Source organism: Rhincodon typus, chromosome 31 (assembly GCF_021869965.1).
Source record: "Rhincodon typus isolate 14 chromosome 31, sRhiTyp1.1, whole genome shotgun sequence".
Classification (NCBI taxonomy): Eukaryota; Metazoa; Chordata; class Chondrichthyes; order Orectolobiformes; family Rhincodontidae; genus Rhincodon; species Rhincodon typus.
This window is the reverse complement of record NC_063362.1, coordinates 4,330,461-4,353,929: the sequence shown is the minus strand read 5'-3', so window position 1 is coordinate 4,353,929 and position 23,469 is coordinate 4,330,461. Positions and strand designations below refer to the sequence as shown.

At 41.8% G+C, this 23,469-nt stretch overlaps 1 protein-coding gene across 3 annotated transcripts in view; it reads right to left on the bottom strand.

Moving 5' to 3' along the window:
* Window positions 1–6,722: 6,722 nt before the first annotated feature.
* casz1 (castor zinc finger 1) overlaps window positions 6,723–23,469 on the bottom strand; it is a 370,171-nt gene continuing 353,424 nt past the window's right edge. For all 3 annotated transcript variants that reach the window (XM_048615145.1, XM_048615147.1, XM_048615146.1), the window contains exon 23: window positions 6,723–7,750. In XM_048615145.1, the coding sequence (XP_048471102.1) occupies window positions 6,723–7,750 (1,028 nt within the window). The remainder of the gene's footprint in view (window positions 7,751–23,469) is intronic.

The following is a 23,469-nucleotide window of genomic DNA, read 5'->3' as shown; positions in this document are numbered from 1 at the left end:
ACACAAAATCCATATGATCTAGAGATGGCTTCTTATCCTAGTGTGCAATATATATATTACAAAGGCTAGAATTCTCTTTTTGCTACATCGTAATCTTTCCTTTATTTTTCATCTCCAAGAGATCAATCCAGTTTTAGTTAAATTAACAGTAAAATGATCATATGCTTCAGCAGCTTGTCTATTTAAAAGATTTGGAGGTTGTTTCTGTCTGGTTGTACATAATTATTATTTTCTTTTCTCTTTGTGTTCTGGTAGACTATCTACACAATGCCATCTGGCAAACATCTACTGATGTCTTACCCGTTTTTTCAAAAACAATACGAGAGGGGAAGGAGAAAGAAACTCAACAGCTTCGGACTTCAATGTGCTCTGTGTATTAAAATAAAATGACTCATGCCAAGTTAATCCAAGTGCACAACCTGCTTCCCAGCTCTAAGCAATTTACAGGTTTTTTTCCTTTTCAAAGGACAAATGGAATCAGAAAATTTAAAAAAAAATGACCAGGATTAATATTGCCTGCCTCGTGTCTCATGGTTAAACAGAACCCACTATTGGAGAGGCAGCAAAAAATAAAGAACACACAAAATAAACTGATGGATAACAGTATTAAATTAACTAGTAATTAATATTCATAGACCTAAGTTAATTCACGTTCTACAAAATTCAAGTTAAACCTGAACCACACTCTGTGTCAGTGCTAACAGTCTATGTCTTACTGTTCAAGAGCTGTGTTACACTATTAATGCTAAAAGGAATTGCACACAAACTAAAACTACGGGCTATTCCAGAATTTTTTTTTTGAAAAGAAATCCTTCAAATACAAGATATGATTTTATTATTGAGGTGTGTTTAACCCTTTGAAAACTGGCCATCTTGTTTTTGAAAAGGTGGAAGCCTTCAAGCAGCAACTTTGCATACACATAATCTCCTATCAACCTAATGTTTGTGTGAACGAACATACATAATGCTGGTTTTTACAAAGCACAGTTGGAGTGAGGAGCGTTAGACACACACATACTGTACATCAAAATAAGACACTATGAGGAGAAAGGGACATTGTAGCTTTATTTTGATTCAGGAATTAGTGCTTTAAAAAAAAGACTGCAGTTCTCAAAGGGTTAATGCTACAGTTACAGTTGGGCCCAGGGAAGAATAACTGTAAATCATTCTCAAAGTCATTGTAGTCCCTTCTTATTATGTACTTGGAAGGATTACATTCTTGACACTGACCAACTCGGTCTGTGTGCTGTAGCCCTAAAGAGTTCATTACAACAATATCTTACTAACGTTTTCAAAGAAATTCATTTGCCATTAAATAATGATAGAAATTGAGATGGAGAGCAGTGAACACTTGACTCCTAATAAACTTCAAAAGGGGCTACTGCTGCTTTAAGACTTGGCAAATTAGTCTGAATTCGTTTTTCATTCATTGTAATTGGTAGGCTCATAACTGTTAATGTGGAACTAAATTAGTGCAAACATATATATATATTACAAAAAAAGGCAAGGAGCAAGCTAGCACACATTATTAACACTCATCTGTAATGCTTCACCCATTGAGGTGTAGAAATATGAACTGTTTTAGAGAGACATTGTTTGCTTCTACAAGACCCCCAAGTATTAGCAAGAAGTGTAGCTACGGAAGAGCAGAGACACAGAGAAACATATCTGCCAGCTTTTTATCCACTTCTAAAGAAAACTTTGCCATGACTTAAAAGTATTACTTCTGAAATATTTTTGAGTGAGGGAGACAGAATCTAAAGGTCAAAATAAAGAGGAAACTCTTGCTTAGTAAGGTTGCTGTTAAAGGATCAGCAAAAGTTGGAGAAACTCAGCAGGTCAGGCAGCAACTGCACAGAAAGAGAAAAACTGAGTTTAATATTTCAGGTCAGTGAGTTTCCTCAGCACTGGACAAAGTTAGGGGCGTAGGATGTTTTAAACAAGGACAGAGCCTGGGAAAGATGAGTCCAAGTAAGAACAAATGGGAAGGTCAATGATAGAACAGAAGGTAGGAGAGATTGTCCCTCGCTGTCCAACCTCCTCAGTGTATTACCATGTTATGGTTTTTCTTTCATATTTTCAGCATCTGCGGTATTTAATTTTGTGTAAAATTGCTCTTGTTTTCCAAATAAATTTTGCAGGAAAAACGTAATATTACCTCGATCATTCTCAACAGGTTTCATGGTTTCCAACATAAATACAGTCATTTTATTCTCTCAAAAACTTCCACTTTCTGCAACAATTCAAACTGTGATGTTATAAATTTTTGTCACAGTGATGGTTCAATCAAACATCATTTAAATGTGACTGCTCCAGTTTGCAAAGACTTCATATTAATTCAGTCTGCACCCAGGAATGGATCCTGCTGGTCTGGCTTTCAGAAAAGCTCTACTCCTCTGATTCTGCAGGATTCTTGTAAGTCATCTGCATCATGTTGGAAAATCAGGTATGGCTCAGACAACATGCCAGGACGGTCACTGGGAATCAGGGAGTTCAGAACCTTGAACTGATGCAGAACTATCACTGGTGAGGGTTGAAGGGTGCACATGAGCCAAGGTAGATTATTCTTTGAAGTGGGCTATAGGAGTGGTGATGGCTACTGCATTTTTCTTTATTCTCGCAAAGGATGTGGGTATCAAGGGCAAGACCCATCTCTAATTGCCCTTGAACTGAATGACTTGTTCCATCATTTCAGTGGACTGTTAAGAGTCAAACACATTGCTGTGGGTCTGGAGTCACATGAGGGCCAGACCAGGAAAGGACGACAGATTTCCTCCCCTAAAGGACTTCAGTGATCGAGATAGGTTGCTACAATAATAATTTTGTGGCACCGTTTATATTATTAGTTGTATTGTTATAATAATTTAAATGCCATGGTGGGATTTGAACTCATGTCCCAGAATATTAGCCCAGGCTTGTGGATTACTAGTCCAGTGGCATTCCAACTACACCACCACCTCCCAATAACAGTTTGTAAAAGGGCAAGCTCATTCTGGGTGTCAGAAGTTTAAAGTACGCATCAGAAGATGGAGACTGAGTCAACAGTGGTCAAGATTAATGGCAAGCAAGACTTGAGGCAGGTTCCAATACAGACATCAACTCTTTCAACGTGCTCAAGTATGTGTAAGGTTGGAGACTGTGGCTGTTGCAGTATTGGAATAATGGAATCTGGAGGGGACAAGGCTGAGGGTCTCAGTGGTGGACCTGGGTGAAGGAATAGCATGTGAGTTAGAAGGTCAGCTTGGAGTCAAACAAAGGCCGTGAGAAGTGTGGCTGAACATTGGTCAGGAAGGAGGATGGATTTGGAGTGGGGGAAAGAACAGAGGCTGAGTTGTGGAAGTGCTTGTTCACAAGAACGCAAGACACTGGGATAGAAGGCCATTTGGCCCATTAAGCCTGCTCTACCATTTAATACGACCATGGCTGATCTTGGGCTTCAGTTCCATTTTCCTGCCTTGACCCTATTCCTCCTGGTTTTAAAATGCCCCCACCAAGGGGGACAGATGAGGCAGAAGTCGAGGACAGGTTCTTTAGAACCTCTGGGCCTTCAATTTCCAAAGCACTGCCTGGGCTGAGTCCTGCTCCTCCTCAGTAATAATAGTCTCCCACAATAACCTCTGATGTCTTTACACCATTGAACCCAGCAACTTTAGCCTCACTACAGGAGTGTGTTAACACCAATAAGTCGATACACTTTTGAGGATCAAGGCTGCAGTGGTCCTTTAGATTCAGGGTGCTAATCTATACAATATCCTTCCTTACTTCATCTGACAAATGTACTGAATCAAATAACATCAGGGTGCTTTAACTAATTGAATGTTTCCGCAGTGGTGCAATTCCTGAACAATGTGCCCATTGTAACTGCACCTGAAAAGATTAAAGACGCGGAAAGTTTAGAATTGATCCTTTTCAGAGTCTATACTTCAATGAGGAAGATACACTAAAATTAATTTATTTAGAAAGCAGTTGATATATTCAAAATAACAGGAGTCTATAGACACTTACACTGGCAAAACCCCACTAGTTAGTGACTAATGAGGTGTTAAACTGACCCCTTTAGCTGAGCAATTAACAGCTGAGCTTTCAGTAAAGGTGGAAATAGGTGTCATTAATCTGCAGTTGAAGTGTGTGCTGTGTGTGGACTGCAAATCTATACAATTAGTAGAGCAAGCATCCAGAGAAATCAAGAGGGAAGAGACTGGGGAGAAGGTGAGCAGCGAACTTTAAAAACTACAGCTAAGGATCTTCACAGTGGTCAGCTATGGCTGCAGATATCCCCTCCTGAGTTGATTTAATGTTATAATAGAAACAAGACTCTTTATTCTGTCAGTGTGCGAAACTCACTTTGGGAAGCCATTAGCCTTAGAGGCAGTGGTGGTTTTAGATATTTTTAAATCAATCTGACCAGGCACCTCTTAAGCAGGTGGGACTCAAACTCAGCTCTTTACAACCAGAGGTAGGGACACTACTACCATGCCACTAGAGAAGCTCCTTAAGTGTTGTTTCACTCTCTCTCTCTATCCACTCTTGGAAATGACAGAGACTAGTTCCCCTTTGTCAATATAAAAGCAGAAGACGGGACACGGGTATGAACCTCCTGAGACTGGATTCAGCTCAACAGTAAAAATTTCCAGGGCTTTGAGGGAAGACTCGGGGTGTGGGCCTAACTGGATAGCCAGACTGGCACGATGTGCTGAACAGCCTTCTTCTGTGTATTCTAAGATAAGAGCAATAATATCAGCAAAACACGGTATACCAGTTACATGGACACTAATTTTGATGGCACAGGCTACAGCGGAGGTGGCAAAGAAAAGGGACTGTCAATGTAGCTCTCCCCTTTTTTACCTTATTTGCTTTTTAATTATTACGTATTTTGTACAAGTTTACATCAAAAAAATTAACAAAAAACAAGTTGCACAACAGTACAACAGAATCACTGGGGGGGGGGGGGGGGCGGGGGGGGGGGGGGAAGCGTGTTCCCATTCATTGAAAGATCAAGAATGATGGGTTTGAACTTAAAATGATTTGTAAAAGAAGCAAAAGCATCATGAGAACTAACTTGCTCATACAGCAAGTGGCTAAGGTTCAGAATAATCGATTGCCTGAGATTGTGATGGAGGCGGTAGATTTGAAGCATTCAGAATGTAATTTGAGAGTTGCCTGAAAAGGAAGAATGTGCAGGATGACGGGGAGGAAGCAGGGGAATGGGGCCAAGTGAGATGCTCCTTTAAAGAGCTATCACGGTCACGATGGACCAAAAGGCCTCTTTCAGCACTACAACAATTCAGTGATGACTTGTCATTGGTTTTCTTGTGATTTCTTTCAGCCTGCAAGTAATATATTGTCTTAGAGATACAAGAGGCCATGTGTTTAAACAATCTTAAACACACAGAGAAAAGTTCATTTTTGATCAGAAACTCATAAGCAAACACCTTAAAACAGATATTGCAGCTCTAACTCTTAGAAGGATCAAGAGTTAGATTCAACAAGATGGCAAATGATTCGCAAACAATGTCACCAATGTTAGGCCCCAAAGTATTGACAATATTCATATTGATTTTTGCTTTAAATATAAAAAAAACTTACTTGAAATGCTCTCAATCTATCTAGGAAACAAACCAAAGAAGTGGAGAAACTTGTAGAAGCCACACTGCTTCTTTACAAATGTAAAAGAAAGATTATTCTGGAACAGCCCAAAATAGCAAAGAGTGGAATGGAATGGAAGAACCCTAGATGTAGTGAGTGACTTGGGATGATACAACCAAACTCCAGAATGAGAAGGTTCTTGGGAGAGAGAAAACAAGAGAAAAAAATCTTCAAAACAAAATAAATTAAGGGAATAAAAATGGAACTTCATTCACATCAAGTGCAAACACCACATGTTACACAATAAACATCTGTCAATCTGCACTCATCTAAATGCTTCGAGATTTACCATTAAGAAATCATGTTACACATCCTTATCTGAAAGTCATCTCATCTCCCACAGTTTGGTGCTAGAGGTGATGGTGGGGCTGACTACAGGAAGTGATGATTTAAAACTGCCTTTGTAAATTCTTTGCTTGCACACTCTGCCAATTACCGTAATGTACACTACAGCTCAAACTGCTTAGGATTCTCGGTATCATATACTTTTTTTTCCTTGAAAATTCCAAAAATGAAAACAATAAAGTCTAGCAGACATGCACACACGCAACCAAGGAGTTTTCCGTAGCAAAGGTAATACCCAAATATTACATGATGTCCAACTCCAGAAACGTCGGATTATAGATTTTAGTTTTTCCTGCATATTAAAAGGGTTTAATTATGTTGGTCGGGTTGTAAACATCTTCCAGGGAAAACAACTCTTCATACTGCTGCTATCTCCTCTCCACATAGCATCTGAAGCCAAACGATTTGTTCATCTGTAATCCTTATTCTTTTTATTTGTGTAGGGCATTGTCCCGTTGTCGTCAGCTGATCTGGAAGCATCATGGTGGGGAGAGGAAGCTGAGAAAGTCTTTACTGCAGAGCTGGTCTGAACACAGCAACAAGACTTGCCTTGCACTCAGGGCCCCTTCAACACAACAGCGCCTGTGGAGTCTTTGCGGTTAATTCCACTACATTTTTTTTCATTTAATTAAGAACAATTGTCATACCAGATAATTTAAACAAGTATATAGGGAACAGAGTCTTTATATAGGAAGGGGAGGGGTTGGGGGGGTGGGGGAAGCTGTCCCCAGCTACAGCCCTGTGGCGTCGTCTTTCTCGTCCATGTTCTCGGGTGTGGTACCATGGGTGCTGTCAGAGTCCGTGTTGAGATCATCATCTTCATTGAGCTCTTCATCCTGTGTCATGTCGTTCTCATCTTCTGCATCTCCGGATGTGACAGCGGGGTCTTCCTGGAGTGTCCCAGCCACCGAGACGGCCTCGTGGGGCTTTGTGCTCAGATCCAGCGAGTCGTTCAATCCGATGCCAGCAGGGTTTCGGAGGAAGAACAGGGAGCTGTCGACATTGGTGCTGAGATTTAGGGAGCCATCCAGGTTGAGGGAGGAGCCCTGGGAATCATACTCCGTCGTGGCGCCTGTGCTGTGCATGGCATCGCGGGTGGGCGAGGCAGATGTCGTTTCCCCACGTTCCAACTTCTCGTGTTTGCGCTTGTGAGAGTCCATCTGTGACATGCCCACCACCGTGTGTTTGCACTCAGGGTAGGTGCAGTGGAAATGGGAGCACTTCAGCTTGTATTTACAGTCAGGGACTTCACAGTCCACACTTGAACTGAACTGGCAGAAGCCTGCAGCACTGATCACATCTTGCTTGCCATGGTGTTTCCGATGGGCAGTCACCTTGGTGCTGTCTGTACAGCGGAAACCACACCGAAGGCAGTGGAAGTGGGTACTGTTTCCAGAAAACTGACAGTCCGCAAAATAGCACCTCAGCGAGGACTTAAAGCGTTTGAAGTCATCGAGAACGAGGTTGTCCACTCGGTCATGATGCTGGGCGTGTTTGTACATGTGAGTGCGGCCGCAGAACTTGTAGCCACAATTCTCCCGGGTGCAGTGGTAGTGGGTGACTTTCAGCGAGAATTGGCAAGAGGTGTCTTTGCAGTCTTCGTAGAGATCGTAGCGTTTGAAACCCTCCAGCATCATTCCTTCATCCAGCATTTTCCGGGAAGAGGCTGTCTTCCGTCGCTTTCCAAACGGAGACATGTCTTCGATGATCCAGAATCTTTTCTTCGCGCCAGAAGCAGTTGGAAGTGAAATCGTGTTCCCTGGAAGCAGAAAAGAACATCAAGAGGTCACAGTTCTAACTCTGTATTTAATTGGGATCAGATACATAGGAGAGTGTAACAATGGCATTATAGTTAGTGATGCAAACCGCCCTTTCTCTCAGCAACTGTGGGATCACATAATGAACTATGTTGAAAACATTGCACAAATTATACTAGACTCAAGGTACACCACAGAAATTTACACCTTAGAAACACACAGCTTGGACAAAATATCTATTTGGTCTTCATGCCTTGTCCCACCAAACTTCATCCAAGCAAATATATTCTCTCTGTCCAGCTTACTGAACTGTGCATTGGCCAGTTTTTAAAATATTCTTTAATGGGATGTGGGTATCACTGGCCAGGCCAGCATTTATTGTCCATCCCCTAATTGCTCTTGAACTGAGTGGCTTTCTCAGCCATTTCAGAGGGCACCGAGGAACCAACCACATTGCTGTGGGTCTGCAGTTAACACATAGGTCCAGACCAGGTAAGCACTGCAGATTTCCTTCCCTAAAGGACATTAGTGAACCAGATGGGTTGTAACAAAAATTGATGATAGCTTCCAAGTCACCAGATTTATTTTCTTTCTATTCCAGATTTAAATTCCACCAGCTGGCATTGTTTTCGAGAAGTAGCTAGATATAGTTTTTAGGGCTAAAAGGATCAAAGGATATGGGGAGAAAGTGGGAACGGAGGACTGAGTTGGATGATCAGCCCTGATCATACTGAATTGTGGTGCAGGCTCGAAGGCCTGAATGGCCTACTCCTGCTCCTATTTTCCAAGTTTCTTTGTTTCTATTGGTGGGATTTGAACCCATGTCCCTCAGTACTGAATTACCTACTCCTGTGACATCTGAATCAGGCCGTAAAATAAAAGAAACAGAAAAGGACACAAAATGATGTTGCACTTGTCTACTTGCTTGAAGTCAGAAATCACACGAAACCTGAAGAAGGACTGAGGCTCTGAAAGCTTGTGGATCAAATAAACCTGTTGGACTATAACCTGGTGTCGTGTGATTTCTGACCTTGTCCACCCTAGTCCAACACCAGTATCTCCACATACTTGCATGAAGACAGGTGTAAGTGAAGAAATATTGACACTGGGGAGGAAGAAAGGAGACAACAGTGAGTCTTGTCTATCTGTGGAATTAATTTTGGAGGTCCTGATCGGTGATGCCAACACGCAAGCTGCTTTATTCCTACCATTTTTCTGTTGTTCTGAAGCACCTCCTATCTCAGCAACTCCCACAACACAAAGTCCTGACAGTGTCATCACTGGGCACATCTTCTTTCCATTGGTGGGGCATCTTGTTTGGGGGGCACGGGACACAGGCCGGACCTTGTGATAATGCAATTGCTGACTTGGGCACCAGAACTCACTCAGGGCCTGTCCCAGAGGAAGTTACAATGGTCATGCAAAAGGAGCAGAGAATATAGGAGAACAGGCACTCGGTGGATCTGCTTCAAGCGGGGGTCTAGAGGTCAGGGGGTTATGCTGAGCATAAGAACATCTTAAAAGTTATTCCACTTGATCTCTATTGTTGAGTGAGAACAGTATCAGTTGTTTGTCATGCTGCCTACATTGGAATAGTCGTAAAAATCAATTTCAAATAATTATGAAATTAGATAACGAGCTCCACCATGAAGTGGATAGATAGCCCTGAATACTCTCCCCGCCTCTCCCCATTACTGTTTCTGCTGTTGAGACGCATACACATTTCAATGCAAACAAATAGGACATTTCCCAATAATTTTCATAAACGTTTCAAAATCAAAACAAACTCCAAACAGATATTTGCTGCAAAACCAAACAAGGTAGAAGTCAGCACCACCTCATGCACCAGGCTCCTTGCTCAGTCAGATATTCAAACACGCTTCAGACACAAGGATAAGGCTACCCACAGCCTGCGGCTGGGGTGTTACAAGATGTGAACACTGCTGCTGCTAATACCATTGTTATTGCTGCCATTAATTGTCCCCAGAAGACATGTCTTACAGAACCCACAAGGAGACCAAGGCCTGTCTCCCTTTCCAGGTGAATGGGAAAGAACAGAGAAGTTTTCCCTGATCTTTATCTATCAACCAACATGAGTAAAGCCACTTACCCAAGTGCTCTTTGTGTGCAAATTGGCTGTCACATTTCCTACATTCCCACAGTGACTAGAATCACTGAATTATTACAGTGCAGAAAGAGGCTATTCAGCCCAGTGTGTTTGCATTGCCTCTCCAAATAAGCATTGTGACTTAGTATCATTCTCCCACCTTCTCCCTGTAACCCTAGATTTTGTTTCTTTACAAATAACAGTCCAACTCTATCTTGACTTATCACCTCGTTTGAATCTGCTTCCATCACAGTCTCAGGCAGCACATTCCAGGCACTAATCACTCGCTGTGTGAAAAAGATTTTTCTTCTGTTCTTTTTGCTTCTTCTGTTAACTACAAGTCAGAAATATCTTGTTGGCTGTAAAGGGCTGCCCTAAAGTCATGAAAAGTACCATATAAATGAAAATTCTTTTACACCTTTGTGGCTCATTGGGTCAATTTAGACACTACTAAGAAGCAACCAGAACAAAAGGGATGCCAAACTCTATTAGTGATACAAATAGGAGTTAGGGTAATTCAGCAGCTTCCAGTCCTGCAGCAGTGATTACACCTCATGACTACACTTTGGGATGTGCAGAGATGTAACATGCTACAAAAATGCAATTCAATTGATGATCATTTGTTTTTGATAAGAGCCAGTTATTATGCCTTTTCTGAAAAAAAAAGTTGCATTTAATTTCAGAACTTAGGAGAGAATAGTGTAATCAATCTGAAACATTAACTCTGTTCTCTCTGGAGAGGGAAACAATCTGGTGTTTCCAGCACTTCCTGTTTTTACTTTGAGGCCTTATAACTTCTGGCTTGTTTGCTCAGTAAACACCACACGACTGGACCCATATTGTTACAGAACAGGTAGGAGTGATAGAAAAGAATAAAAATATGACAAACAAAAAGACACACTCAACAAAATGGAATTTGCTGCATGTTTACACACTGTTATCTAAGCCATCATACCCTCTACATTTTACTGAAATTTCATAAAGTCATTCAAGAAACTGACAGGAGGAGATGGCTCCACAAATATCCCCATCCCCAATGATTGGGGAGCCCAGCACATCAGTGCAAAAGATTAGGGTGAAGCATACACAACAATCTTTTAGTAATAAATGTTGAGTGGATAATCCATTTCAGCCTACCCCTGTCGTCCTCAGCAACACATACCAGTCTTCAGCTAATATGAATTTCTCCACTTGATATCAAAAAATAGCTGATGGTACTGGATACTGCAAAGTCCATGTCTAAATGTGACAAAACTGGACAATGTCCAGGCTTGGGATGATCAAAGGGAACTGACATTCAAGCTGCACAAATGCCAGGCGATGACCATCTCTGACAAGACAAAACTTAAACGACAATCACTGACATTCAATGCCATTACCATTGCTATCTCCACACCCCCTAAACCAACATTCCGGGGGTCATTTGGCCAGAACTGAACTGGACTCACCATATAAAAACTGTGGCTACAAGAGTAGGTCAGATGCTAGGAATCCTGCAATGAGTAACTCACCTTCTGTCCCCTTAAAGCCTGTCCACCATCTACTACAAAAGTCAGGAGTGTGATGGAATATTCCTCACTTGCCTGGATGAGTGCAGCTCCAGCAACACTCAATAAATTTGACACCATCCAGGATAAAGCAACCCGCTTGATTGGCACCACATCCACAAATATCCACTCTCTCCCCCACTGATGCTCAGTAGCAGCAGTGTGCACTATCTACAAGATGCACTACAGAAATTCACCAAAGATGCTCAGACAGCACATCCCAAACTCATGACTACTTCCATCCAGAAGGACATAAGCAACAGATACATCGGTAAACCACCACCTGCAAGTTTTCCTCCAAGCCACTCACCATCCTGACTTGGAAATCCTTCAGTGTCACTGGGTTAAAATCCTGGAATCCTGCACCCCCACCCAATGGTATTGTGGGTCCACCTACAGCACATGGACTGCAGTGGTTCAAGAAGGCAGCTCACCACCACCTTCTCAACAGTAACTATGGATGGGCAATCAATACTCGCTTTAATCATTGTTAAGAATGAAGGAACATGATGTGTCGAGTAAGTCTGAGTGAACATGGGAAACAGCAGTGAGGGACTTTTGGTTAAATGTAACACAGATTTAATTTTCCAAAAATTCACTTGATGCAGTTATCGCGTGCTAGGCCAACACTTATTGGCTAGTGTGCAGCTAAGAGCCAACCACATTGCTGTGGGTCTAAGCACAGCAGATTTCCTTCCTTAAAGGGCATTAGTGAACCAGGTTGGTTTTCACAGTAACTGACAGTGGTTTCACAGTTGCCATTAGACTAGTTTTTCATTCCAGATTTTTATTGGAATCAAATTTCACAATTCACCATTGGTGAGATTTGAACCCCAGATCATTAACCTGGGATTCTCGATTTCCTGGTCCAGTGGCATTACCACTGTGCCGCCACCTTTTCTCAACTAAACCTCTGTATTCTCTCCCCGAGAATTGGACCATGATTTCTTCATTGCCAACTCTAGTGAATAAATAACAATGTTGAAATGTAATATGTTGTTAGAATTTTTTATCTGACTGTGTTTAATTTTGATCTGAAGCTAGCTTATTGTAATAATTAAAATTAATGCATTAACCAATTTTAGCAAAGAAAGAATAATAAAGCCTGTTTAACAAAAACAAACAAAGAACTGCAGATATTGGAAATCAGAACTAACATTAGAAATTGCCCAAAAACCTCGGCAGATCTGGCAGCATCTGCAGAGAGAAAGAAGAGTTAATGTTTTGAGAAGTTCTGAAGAAGGGTCATTGGACCCAAAACGTTAACTCTGCTTTCTCTTCACAGATGCTGCCAGGACTGCTGAGTTTTTCCAGTAATTTCTGATTTTGAATACAAAGCCTATTGTTTGTTTGTGAAAGCTCTAATAAATCTGTAGTTCTGCACTGTGTTGAGCTTTATAATCAATCCAAAAAATGAGCTGAGTTTAATGAGTTTACTGCAAGGAAGATTTTAAGGTATTCACACAGCAATGACAGAAGGAGGAAGGAATTCAACAGTTCAAACAAAATCCCTAAAATGGCAAGAGTGAGAGTTCAGAAAACAGCTCTCACCAGCTTAGATGGATTTTGAGGGTGAGCTGCAATATCTGAGTACAAATGCTTTCTTCCACCACCATAGTGCTTGGCATAATCACTGTCTGAATTAATGCTGAAAACCAATACATAATGTGCACAAACATTTTGTAGCAGAACCTCACATCTTGAATCAATTGGCATTTTAAAACATATCAGTTGTGAAAGCTGCAAAGTTAGGACTTTATGAAAGTTGTTGGTCTGTGATTAGTCTGAAGCTTCAAATCTGTGATCTATTTTGTAGTTTCCAAAAAAACTGGAATACCAAGTTTAACTCACATTTAGTTAGTGGTTGCAGGTTACAAATGTATTGAAATTTCTCACTTTGTTTTAATTTTATGTCTGCAGAAGTTCTTCCAGTTAAAACTAGGCTTCATCAAAAAAATTAAACTTAACTTCAATGTATGTTCATAAGACCATAAGACCATAAGAAACAGGAATAGCAGTAGGCCATTTGGCCCCTCAAGACTGGTCCGCCATTCATTTGGCTCATGACTGATTCAACATTCCTTACGTCCATTTTCGTGCCCTTTCCCATAATCCTTGATTTCCCTGCTGATCAAGAATCTATCTCAACCTTAAATATACACAAGGTCTCAGTCTCCACAGCTCTCAAGGGCAAGGAGTTCCAAATACTCATAACTATGTGTCCAATCAACAGAAAGTATCATTTTCCTCTGACAGTGAATCTGAAGGTATTAATATTTTGTAATTTATTGAATTTCATTGTGGTGATGATACAAGCTGGAAGCTGTTTTCCTACAATTTTGACGGCTAGTTCTAAATTGTCATGAGGAATCAGACATTTCATTTACTTTTCAAGAAGAATTAAAATAAGCTCAATGCACTAATGCCAACATTAGCATCTTTCAACACCAGCAGCGTTTCTGTCTAAATCTTCCAACCTTAAGGCCCAAATTGGACAATGCCCATAAAGAACTGGGCTGCTACTCATTTGAGGAATGGCCAATAGAGCATTCAAATGGGGAACACTCAGCCCTCTCTCACCTATGCAGGGCAGACTCAGATTTTGGTTGCTGACTGAGCAGATAATGTATTAACGTTTTGAATTGTCTTCCCCCTCCACCCCCATAATACTGTTCAAGAGGCCAGCAGGAGTATGATGACAGAATGGCCTACTTATTGCTACATATAAACATATAAGTGATGACCATGATTAGCTCATTTGGCCCTTCAAGCGTCTTCCATCATGGCTGGTCATCTAGTACCCTGTTCCTGCTTTCGCCCCATATCCTTTGATCCCTTTGATATACAAGGCATTATCTGTTTCTTGAATATATTCAGTGACATGGGCTCTACAGCCTACTGTGGTAGAGAATTCCACAGGTTCACTACTCTTTGAGTGAAGATATTTTTCCTCATCTCAGTCCTAAATGGTCTACCCCATATCCTGAGATTGTGACCTCTGGTTTTAGACTCCCCTACTACGTAAAACATCCTCCCTAGCTCTAGTCCTTCAAAACTCTGGTGATCATAGTAAAGTCATAGGACAACAAGACATAGGAGCAGAAGTAGGCCATTCAGTCCATTGAGTCTGCACCATCATTCAATAACAGCTGATCTGATAATCCTCAACTCTACTTTCCCGCCTTTTCCCTACAATCCTTGATTCCCATACTGATTAAAAAATCTATGTCAGCCTTGAATATACTTAATGACACAGCCTCAACACTCCTCTGCGGTAAAGAAATTTGCGTCTATCTAACAACCTCAATGTTTCAATAAGGTTGCCTCCCATTCTTCTAAACTCCAATGAGTACAGACCCAATCTACTCAACCTCTTTTCAAAAAACAGTCCTTTCATTCCTGAGATCAGCCTATTGAACTTTCTCTGGACTACTTCCAATGTCAGTATATATTTCCTTAGATAAGGGGCCCAAAACTGTTCATATTATTTTAGCTGTGGTCCGACTAGTACATCATATAATTTTAGCAAAACCTCTCTGCTTTTAAAAATGAAAGAACTGCGGATGCTGTAAATCAGGAACAAAAACAAAGTTGCTGGAAAAGCTCAGCAGGTCTGGCAGCATCTGTGAAGGGAAAAACAGAGTTAACGTTTTGGGTCGGGTGACATAGAGGGAATCCAAAGGGAATTCTCTACCACAGTAGGCTGTAGAGCCCATGTCACCAGACCCAAAATGTTAACTCTGTTTTTTCTCTACTTTTATACTCCATTTCCTTTGAACAAAAAGGCCCAAATTCTCTCTGTCTTCCCTCTCAACCACTGAATTTGGATGCTAGCTTTTTGTGGTACCTAAACCGTTCTGTTCTGTAGCTTCCTGTAGACTTTCTCCATTTAAATAACATTCAGCTCCTGTCATCCCTTGTATCATCCTCATAAACCTTTGCTGGATTCCCTCTATGTCAACTATATCCTTTACTTTATATCCAGAAGCACTCTTGCAGACAACTGAGTATCTTTTGTTCCATCAGTCATGGTACTTTTATCATCTATAAGTTACCACCAGTAATCACTTGTTTTCCAATGGATTAATTTACATACAAAGCTTGTTAGGGGAATGTAGACTACCAAATGTGAGGGCGAGGTAGAGAGAGAGGGAGAGGGCTAAATCAAAATGTATGTCCTTTCTCAGATATGGAGATCAAAAATGCACAGAATACTCCAGGTGTGGTCTCACCAAGTTTCTATATATAAATTGCTGTTAGGATTCTATGAAAATCTAAAGGATGGTGATAGGCAATGGTGGAGCAGCAAACTCCCTCAATGCAAGGTAGGAGGTTCCAATGTTTGACCAATAAATCATCGTGAATTAGAGAGGAGTCTCCTGCCTCTATACAAATCGAGGGCCTATTGTGTGGACAGCATACCAATTTGGCAGCACTAGACGATAGGGACTGGCCCCGACGTCTAAGAAGACCACCCAAGGTGAGTTTACTTTGTCCTCTCGAGGGGCTGGAGGTATAGGGGTGTTCCTCCAGAACACTGGCAGACACTGGGTCTCCCCTGCCCCCTCCTTATACTCTCCCAAAACATAGTCTTTCTGAAAACACCTACAGGCATCTTAGATACTTGGAAGTGGGCCAGAGGGTTGTTAAAACCTCATGTTGTTCCACTAAAACCTCATCTTGTCCAGGAAGTTACAATTCCTCTTAGTGCAAATGGTTTAAAGTATACAACTTAAAATAAGTCAATGCAGTCATCAGATCCAAATTGTAAAGCCCAGATCAGGAGCTTGGCACATTCACTAGGCTGGCAAATCACTGTAACCCAAATGCTGCATTGTCAGAGGTGCCACCCAGTTGATGAACTGAGCACTCTCATGAGGAAGGATAAATCTCCATGACTCTTTCTGAGGAATAATACACTGGTCCCAACAAAAACCACCATGCAAAACAAAGCAATCCTCTTCCACTGACATTCACTCCCTCCACCACCAGGGTGGAAGTGTGTACCAGGTACAGAATGTGTTCTAGTGGCCAGTCAAGGCTTTTTCAACAGCACCTTTCAAACATACAACCTCCAGTATCCAGAAAACCAAAGGAATCACGTGCATGCAAATATCATCAAGTGACATATGTACAGCAGATGGAATATAATGTACAAACATGAGGTTATTCACTTTGATCAGAGGAACAGATGTGCAGAGTATTTCCTAAATTGTAAGAGGTTAGAAAATGTAGATGTACAAAGGGACCTAGGTGAACTTGTCAATAAATCACTAAAGGCTAACCATGCAGATGAGGCAAGCTATTAGGAAGGCTAATGGAATGTTTGCCTTTATTACAAGAGGAACAGTGAAATCTTGTTTCAATTGTATAGCAGTTTGATTAGACCATACTAGGAGTTTGGTGTGCAGTTTTGGTCTCCTTATCTCAGGAATGATATTATTGCCATTGAGGGAGTGCAATGAAGGTTCGCCAGTCTTGTTCACAGATAGTAGGGCTGTCCTATAAAGGAGAGATTGGGCAACTGACTCTGTATTCTGTAGAGTTTTGGAGAATTTAAAAAAAAAATTCATTCACGGAATGTGAGTATTGTTGGCTAGGCCAGCATTTATTGCTCATCCCTAATTACCCAGAAGGCAGTTAAGAGTCAACCATGTTGCTGTGGATCTCGGATCAGGTAGGCCAGACCAGGGAAGGATGGCAGTTTCCTTCCCTAAAGGACGTTAGTGAGCCAGTTGGGTTTTTCTGATAATCGGCAATGGATTCATGGTTATCATTAGAAAAAATCTCCCCTCCCCCTACCGCATCCCAAAACCAGTCCAGCTCATCCCTGCATCCTTAACCTGTTCTTCCTCCCACCTATCCCCTCCTCCCACCTCAAGCCACACCCCCATTTCCTACCTACTAACCTCATCCCGCCCCTTTGACCTGTCCATCCTCCCTGGACTGACCTATCTCCTCCCTACCTCTCCACCTACACTCACCTTTACTGGCTCCATCCCCGCCTCTTTGACCTGTCTGTTTCCTTTCCACCTATCTTCTCCTCTATCTATCTTCTATCCGCCTCCCCCTCTCTCCCTATTTATTCCAGAACACCCTTCCCTTCCCCCATTTCTGATGAAGGGTCTAGGCCCGAAACGTCAGCCTTCCTGCTCCTATGATGCTGCTTGGCCTGCTGTGTTCATCCAGCTCTACACCTTGTTATCTCTATTATTAGACTCTTAATGTCTGATTTTTTAAAACTGAATTCAAATTCACCAGCTGTTCAGTCGCCAAGAACATTAACTGGTCTCTGGATTAACAGTTCAGTGATAATACCTCTAGGCCGTCACCTCCCCACATGAGAAGTGATCTCATTGAAACCTACAAAATACTGAGAGATATAGTCAGGGTAGATGCATGTAAGAAGATGTTTCATCTGATTGGGGGAGTCTAATATCTTAGAGGTTTGTGAATGTTTGGAATTCACAGAGGACTGTGGAAGCTCAGTCCTTGAGTATGTTTCAGGTAGAGGTTGATAAGATTTCTGATTATCACTACTAGAGGGCTATGGGGATCTGGTGGGTAAAATGCATTGAAATGTTCGATCAGCCATGATGGGGAGGGCTAATTGGCCTGCATGGCCTACTCCTGCTCCTATCATCTCACCATGGGTACTTATCAACCATTCTTTCATCACCATTGTGTCAAAACTCAGAGAACTCCCTATCCATTAGCACCATGGGAGGAAACTTAACACCAAGACCTGCAGTCATTCACAAAGAGGATGTCATTTACACTTTGTTAAAATTCCAAAGTACAGTCTCAGGCTAAGAGGCTGATCATTTGGAACTGAGATGAGGAGAAATGATCTCACTCAGAGGGCTGTGGATTTTAGAATGCTCTACCCCAGAGGATACTGGATGTTCCATCGCTGAACACATTTCTGGGACAAACAGACATTTAGATCCTTGAGGAATCAAGGGGATACGGGGAGAAGACAGGAAAGTGGATTTGAAGCCCAATGTCAGCCAGGATTGTACTGAACAGTGGAGCAGACTTAAGGGTCTATTAGTTCTTGTGTTCATAAGACGGTGGGAGATAAAATGAAATGTCTCAGACATTGCTGCCCAAATCGCAAAGAAAAATAATTCACAGAAATTATTTGCAGATCGATCTTATTTGCTTGTTTAAAAATTGAATTTGTTGCAAAAGATAGGGACGACCTGATGTTAAAAAATTACTATTTAATTCTTGAAAATTGTTTGCAATGCCCTGAGAAATATGATTAGGTACAATATAAATGCACATTCTGCCTTTAAGAAGTATGTAAGATTATTGCGAGTCTCCCTCTGTAAAGTCCTGGGTGTCCCAGTACAGAACTCCCAAGATGTGGTGTTAAAAAGGCTGAACTGGGTTAAGAGAATAATTGATTGTATTACTGAATGCTACAGGTTCCAGCTGTTGCTAAAGGGCAGATGTTATGGAAATATTTTCAGGAAATGTTAATCATTTATGAAATGTTATAGCAAAACCCGTGTGCTTTCTTTCTCTGCCATAAACACAAATAATAATAACTCACTCTCACATTTGCATAACATTTGCAAAAGGTTTCAATATGTTCTGTATTTAACCATTGTAATAATGCGGAGGCAGCTAATTTTGATACTTTTGTCACGAACACCACACGAGGTTTCATTTATCACACCAGAGGTTTGGGTGCATTGCTGGGTTGTTGCAATTCTAAGACTGGGTGTTGATATACATGTTCAGTAAACACACAGCAGCACACTGAAACTTTTTCTTGGTGCCATTTGCTTTTCTCATCATATTCCAACACGCTCATCTGTCCCTTCCGCCCCCACCTGATGTGGCTGCCTGTTCCAAGGGTGTAGGACACTTTACACAGAATCCACAGCGCAAAAACAGACCATTTGGCCCATCTGGTCTATTCCAGCTTAGTCCAGTAAGGATGCATTATTTAGGAGCCAGGATATTAAGTATTAGCAGGATAAGACCACATTCAGAGATGAAGTAGGCCATTCAATTAGATCATGGCTGATCTTTTACCGTAACATTTGCCATTTCCCTTAATCCCCAAAAATCTATCAATTTCAGTCTTGACTACGTTCAACAACTGGAAAATTGTTGAAAGATCCAACTGTAAAGTGATCAGGAAATAGAAGAAACACATTTGCCCTCATCAGTTTTGCTTTATTTCCCTTTGATATTGACCTGTTCAAATGTATTCTGACACAGCTCTGCAGCAGATGAGACTTGAACGCAGACTTTCATGGTGAACAGGTCAGGACACTACCTCAGCTCCACCAGACCTCCTAAATGTTTTCAGTCAACCTGTTCAGACCTGTGAAATTCCAGGGAAACTGGGATTTGAATCCTGTCCTCCTAGCCCAGTGGTGGGTCACTGCCATTGTGCCACATAATTTGCTGTATTGATTTGGAAAGAGCTAGCAACTAATTGGCCAGTAACCAATTGCTATCTGTAAGTGTTCCAACGTGCCACATTCACAGCTGCACTGGAGAGTCATGTGTTATGTAACAGGACACCAGTTTAAAGCAAACTATTTGGCAAACGTAGAGAGCCCTCATCTTTCCATGACTAAACTGTGGTTCATTCTAATACATGGGAACCAGAATGTTTGCCCTCTGCACAAAGTCCCTTCAGGTCAATGATCATAATACTCACCCTACTCTTGCTGAACTTTCCACTGGGTGCAGGGCGAAGGGAGGTGGTAGGGAATCTTTAGATGTACAAATTGGGCTGGAAACCAAGATCAACTCTTTTGCCTCCTCGCACTGTGCCTGCTCTGCATCTCCATTAGCACAGGCAATAATATGGCCCTGAACAGCTAGGAGACCAACCCGGGATCTGCAGCTGATCTCAAGTGTGTAAAATTTCACCAGATTGGGTGAAGCAGAGTCAAAACCCACATTTACTGCAGAATGAAAGAAAACTGGATAAAGAAATCCAACAAAAAAAGATAGTTGGGAAGGCCCCTCAGTATTAGTTCTACCTTAGTGTACACACAGCATCAGCTAATACTCTCAAGATAACCTGGAGTGGGTGACCATACACCTTCAGGCATTCGGCACTGGATCAAGGACAAGACAAAGTCTTTCTCTACTGACATGTAGCAGAACTATCAGCAGATTCTTTATATTGCCTCTAACAAATAGCAGCTCTTGCAGACTATTTTCCCCTTACCCAGTCTACATACCTTTGTAGCCCTACCCAACCACATCACTCCTACCACCGATCATATTTGCGGTCTTTTGTGTCTCACTCCATTGGTACTTGCCCAGTGTTCTGTCAGGATTGAATTGTGTCACACTGAGCAAAGACATATTGGGTATCAGACGAATGTTCTAGATTGTAATAATGACTTTGCATTTTAGAGTCGTAGAATGATACAACATGGAAACAGGCCCTGGATATTTCTGTCGTGTTGTCCTGTTGCAGTCACATTGTCCTCTTGGTGTGGACTAGTCCATATTTGTTACGTTGTTGTACAAGATAACCCACATAGTTCAGATTGTGTGAAAGGTTTCAGTTGGCATTTTCTTCTCATTAAGGATCTTGTCGATGTTAGAATGAAAAATAATGGCCTTTGTCTAACAGTGTCTAACATTTTAACGCAACGATAAAGTTTAGCACAGAAGATGGAGCCCAGTTTCCCCATTGAATTCATCGTCCCATAGAAACTTACACAAAGCAACAGAAGGAGATGATTCATCCCATCGAAAGGGTTTTATAATTCACACTGATTACTTCTTGAGTGATGCAGAGGTTGTGCCTCCATTACTCTATATGATAAACCAGTCCACATAGTAATCACACTCTCTGTGAAGAATTAACCCTGAATTCCCAGAGCTGAAACTACAGAAGGTGCTAGTCAGTCTACACTGGAATGCTGGAAGCAGTTTTGGTCCCCTTACCCAAAGAAAGCTATACTGGCATTGGAGGTTCACTAGGATCAGAAAGCTCACTCAGCTGATACCAGGTATGAAGGGACTGTCTTATGAGGAGAGGTTGAGTAGGTTGGCCCAATATTCATTGAAATTTAGAATGACACATGATTCATTGAAACAAACAAGTTTCTTAGGGGACTTTGGCAGGGAAATTGTGTGAGAGTCTTGGATCAGAGGGCATAATCTCAGAGTAATTTAAGACAGAGATGAGGGGGATTTTTTTTTCTCCAAGAGGGTAGTGAATCTGTGGAATTCTTTATCACAGAGGGCTGTCTAGGCTGGGTCAATGTATATATTCAACGCTGAGGCAGACAGATTTTTACTCAGTAAGGGAGTCAAGGGCATGGGGAAAAGGCAAAAAAGTGCAGTCGAGGATAATCAGATCAGCCATGACCTAATTGAATGGTGGTGAGGATTGTTATTCTGCTCCTATGTTTTGGGTCTAATGGTCTTGCTGTGTGCCAAGTTAAACCCTAGGGATGTGGTCATTGGTGTAGATTGAGCAAGTTTCTGTGTCATTTCCCGTGTCAGCTCTGACAGAGGCTCTATATTAATTCTCCGCAAGTCTACATTCAGGAAGTATCCCCTCTGCTTGCCAACTATACTGGCTCCCAATTTGAGCAATGTCTAAAATTCTCATCCTCGGCTTCCAATCCTCCTAGCAGAACAACATTGCCTCCATCTCCATAAACTCCTCCAGCACCATAACTCTCCTCTAAATCTGGCCTCAAAGCTGAGAGGGTAGAGAGCATCATGTTCCTGGGAGTGACAATAACTGACCTGTCCTGGACTTCCCACATAGATACGACTGTCAAGAAGGCACAACAACACCTCTTCTTCCTCAGGCAGTTCAGGAAATTTGGCATGTCCGCAAGGTCTCTCACCAACTTTTATAGATGCACCATTGAAAGCATGCTGTCCCGGTGCATAACGGCCTGGTATAGCAACTGCTCTGCCAGGACCATAAGAAACTACAGAAGGTGTTGTGCACAGCGCAGACCATCATGGAAGCTGACTTTCGATCCATGAACTCCATTTACACGGCTCATTGCCGCAGAAAGGTGGCCAGCATCATCAAACACCCATCACACCTCAGTAATGCTCTCCTACAACCTCTTCCGTCAGGCAGAAGAAACAGAAGCTTGAACACACGCACGAGCAGGTTCAAGGACAGTTTCTTCCCAGCTGTTATTAGACTGATGAACGGACTCTTTAACTTTAAATAATGCTGATCTTGCTAATGTTGATCTTGCTTAGCGCACACCCTTGTGCAACGTAGCTTGAATGCCTCTGTCTAGTTTTTTTAATACTGTACGATCAGTATGTCCTTGCTTACTATGATCTGCCTGTACTGCTCGTTAACAAAGCATCCCAAGAACTGCAGCAGTTCATGAAAGCTGCTCACCATCACATTCTATGTGATAATCAGGGATGGGCAATAAGCGCTGGTCCAGCCAGCGACACCCACATCCCACGAATGAATCAAAAAAGTTGATAGATTATGGATGTCAAAGGTAAGAAAAAAGAAAGTGGGAAGAACTCAGCAGGTCAGGCAGTATCTGCATTCTGAAGTAGGTCACTGGACCTGAAACATTAACTCTGTTTTCTCTGCACAGATGCTGCCAGACCTGCTGAGTTTCTCAGCGTTTATTCTTGTACTTATTTATAGATTTGGTATTTTTCACAGGGCAACTGATCTGACCACAACTCCACATGGTTACAATGGGTAAAACCCATTGTTTGCAACTGCCCCTGAAGGTTTAGCCATAAACCTTTCAAGGCACCGAACAAAGACTCAGATTTAATTACATCCTACACTCTTTTCAATACATCCTGAAACTGAACACCATTCATTGTAGCTCTGTTGTATCAGGAATTCCTGTCTGTTTTTGAAATTGTTCATGGGATGTGGGCATTGCTGTTACAGCCAGCATTTTATTGCCCATCCCTAATGAACCGAGTATCTTGCTTGGACCATTTCAGAGGGCAGTTAAGAATCGACCATATTTCTGTGTCTGGAGTCACATGTAGGCCAGTAGATTTCCTTCCCTAAAGACACATCAGTGAACCAGACAGGGTTTTATGGCAATTGATAGTA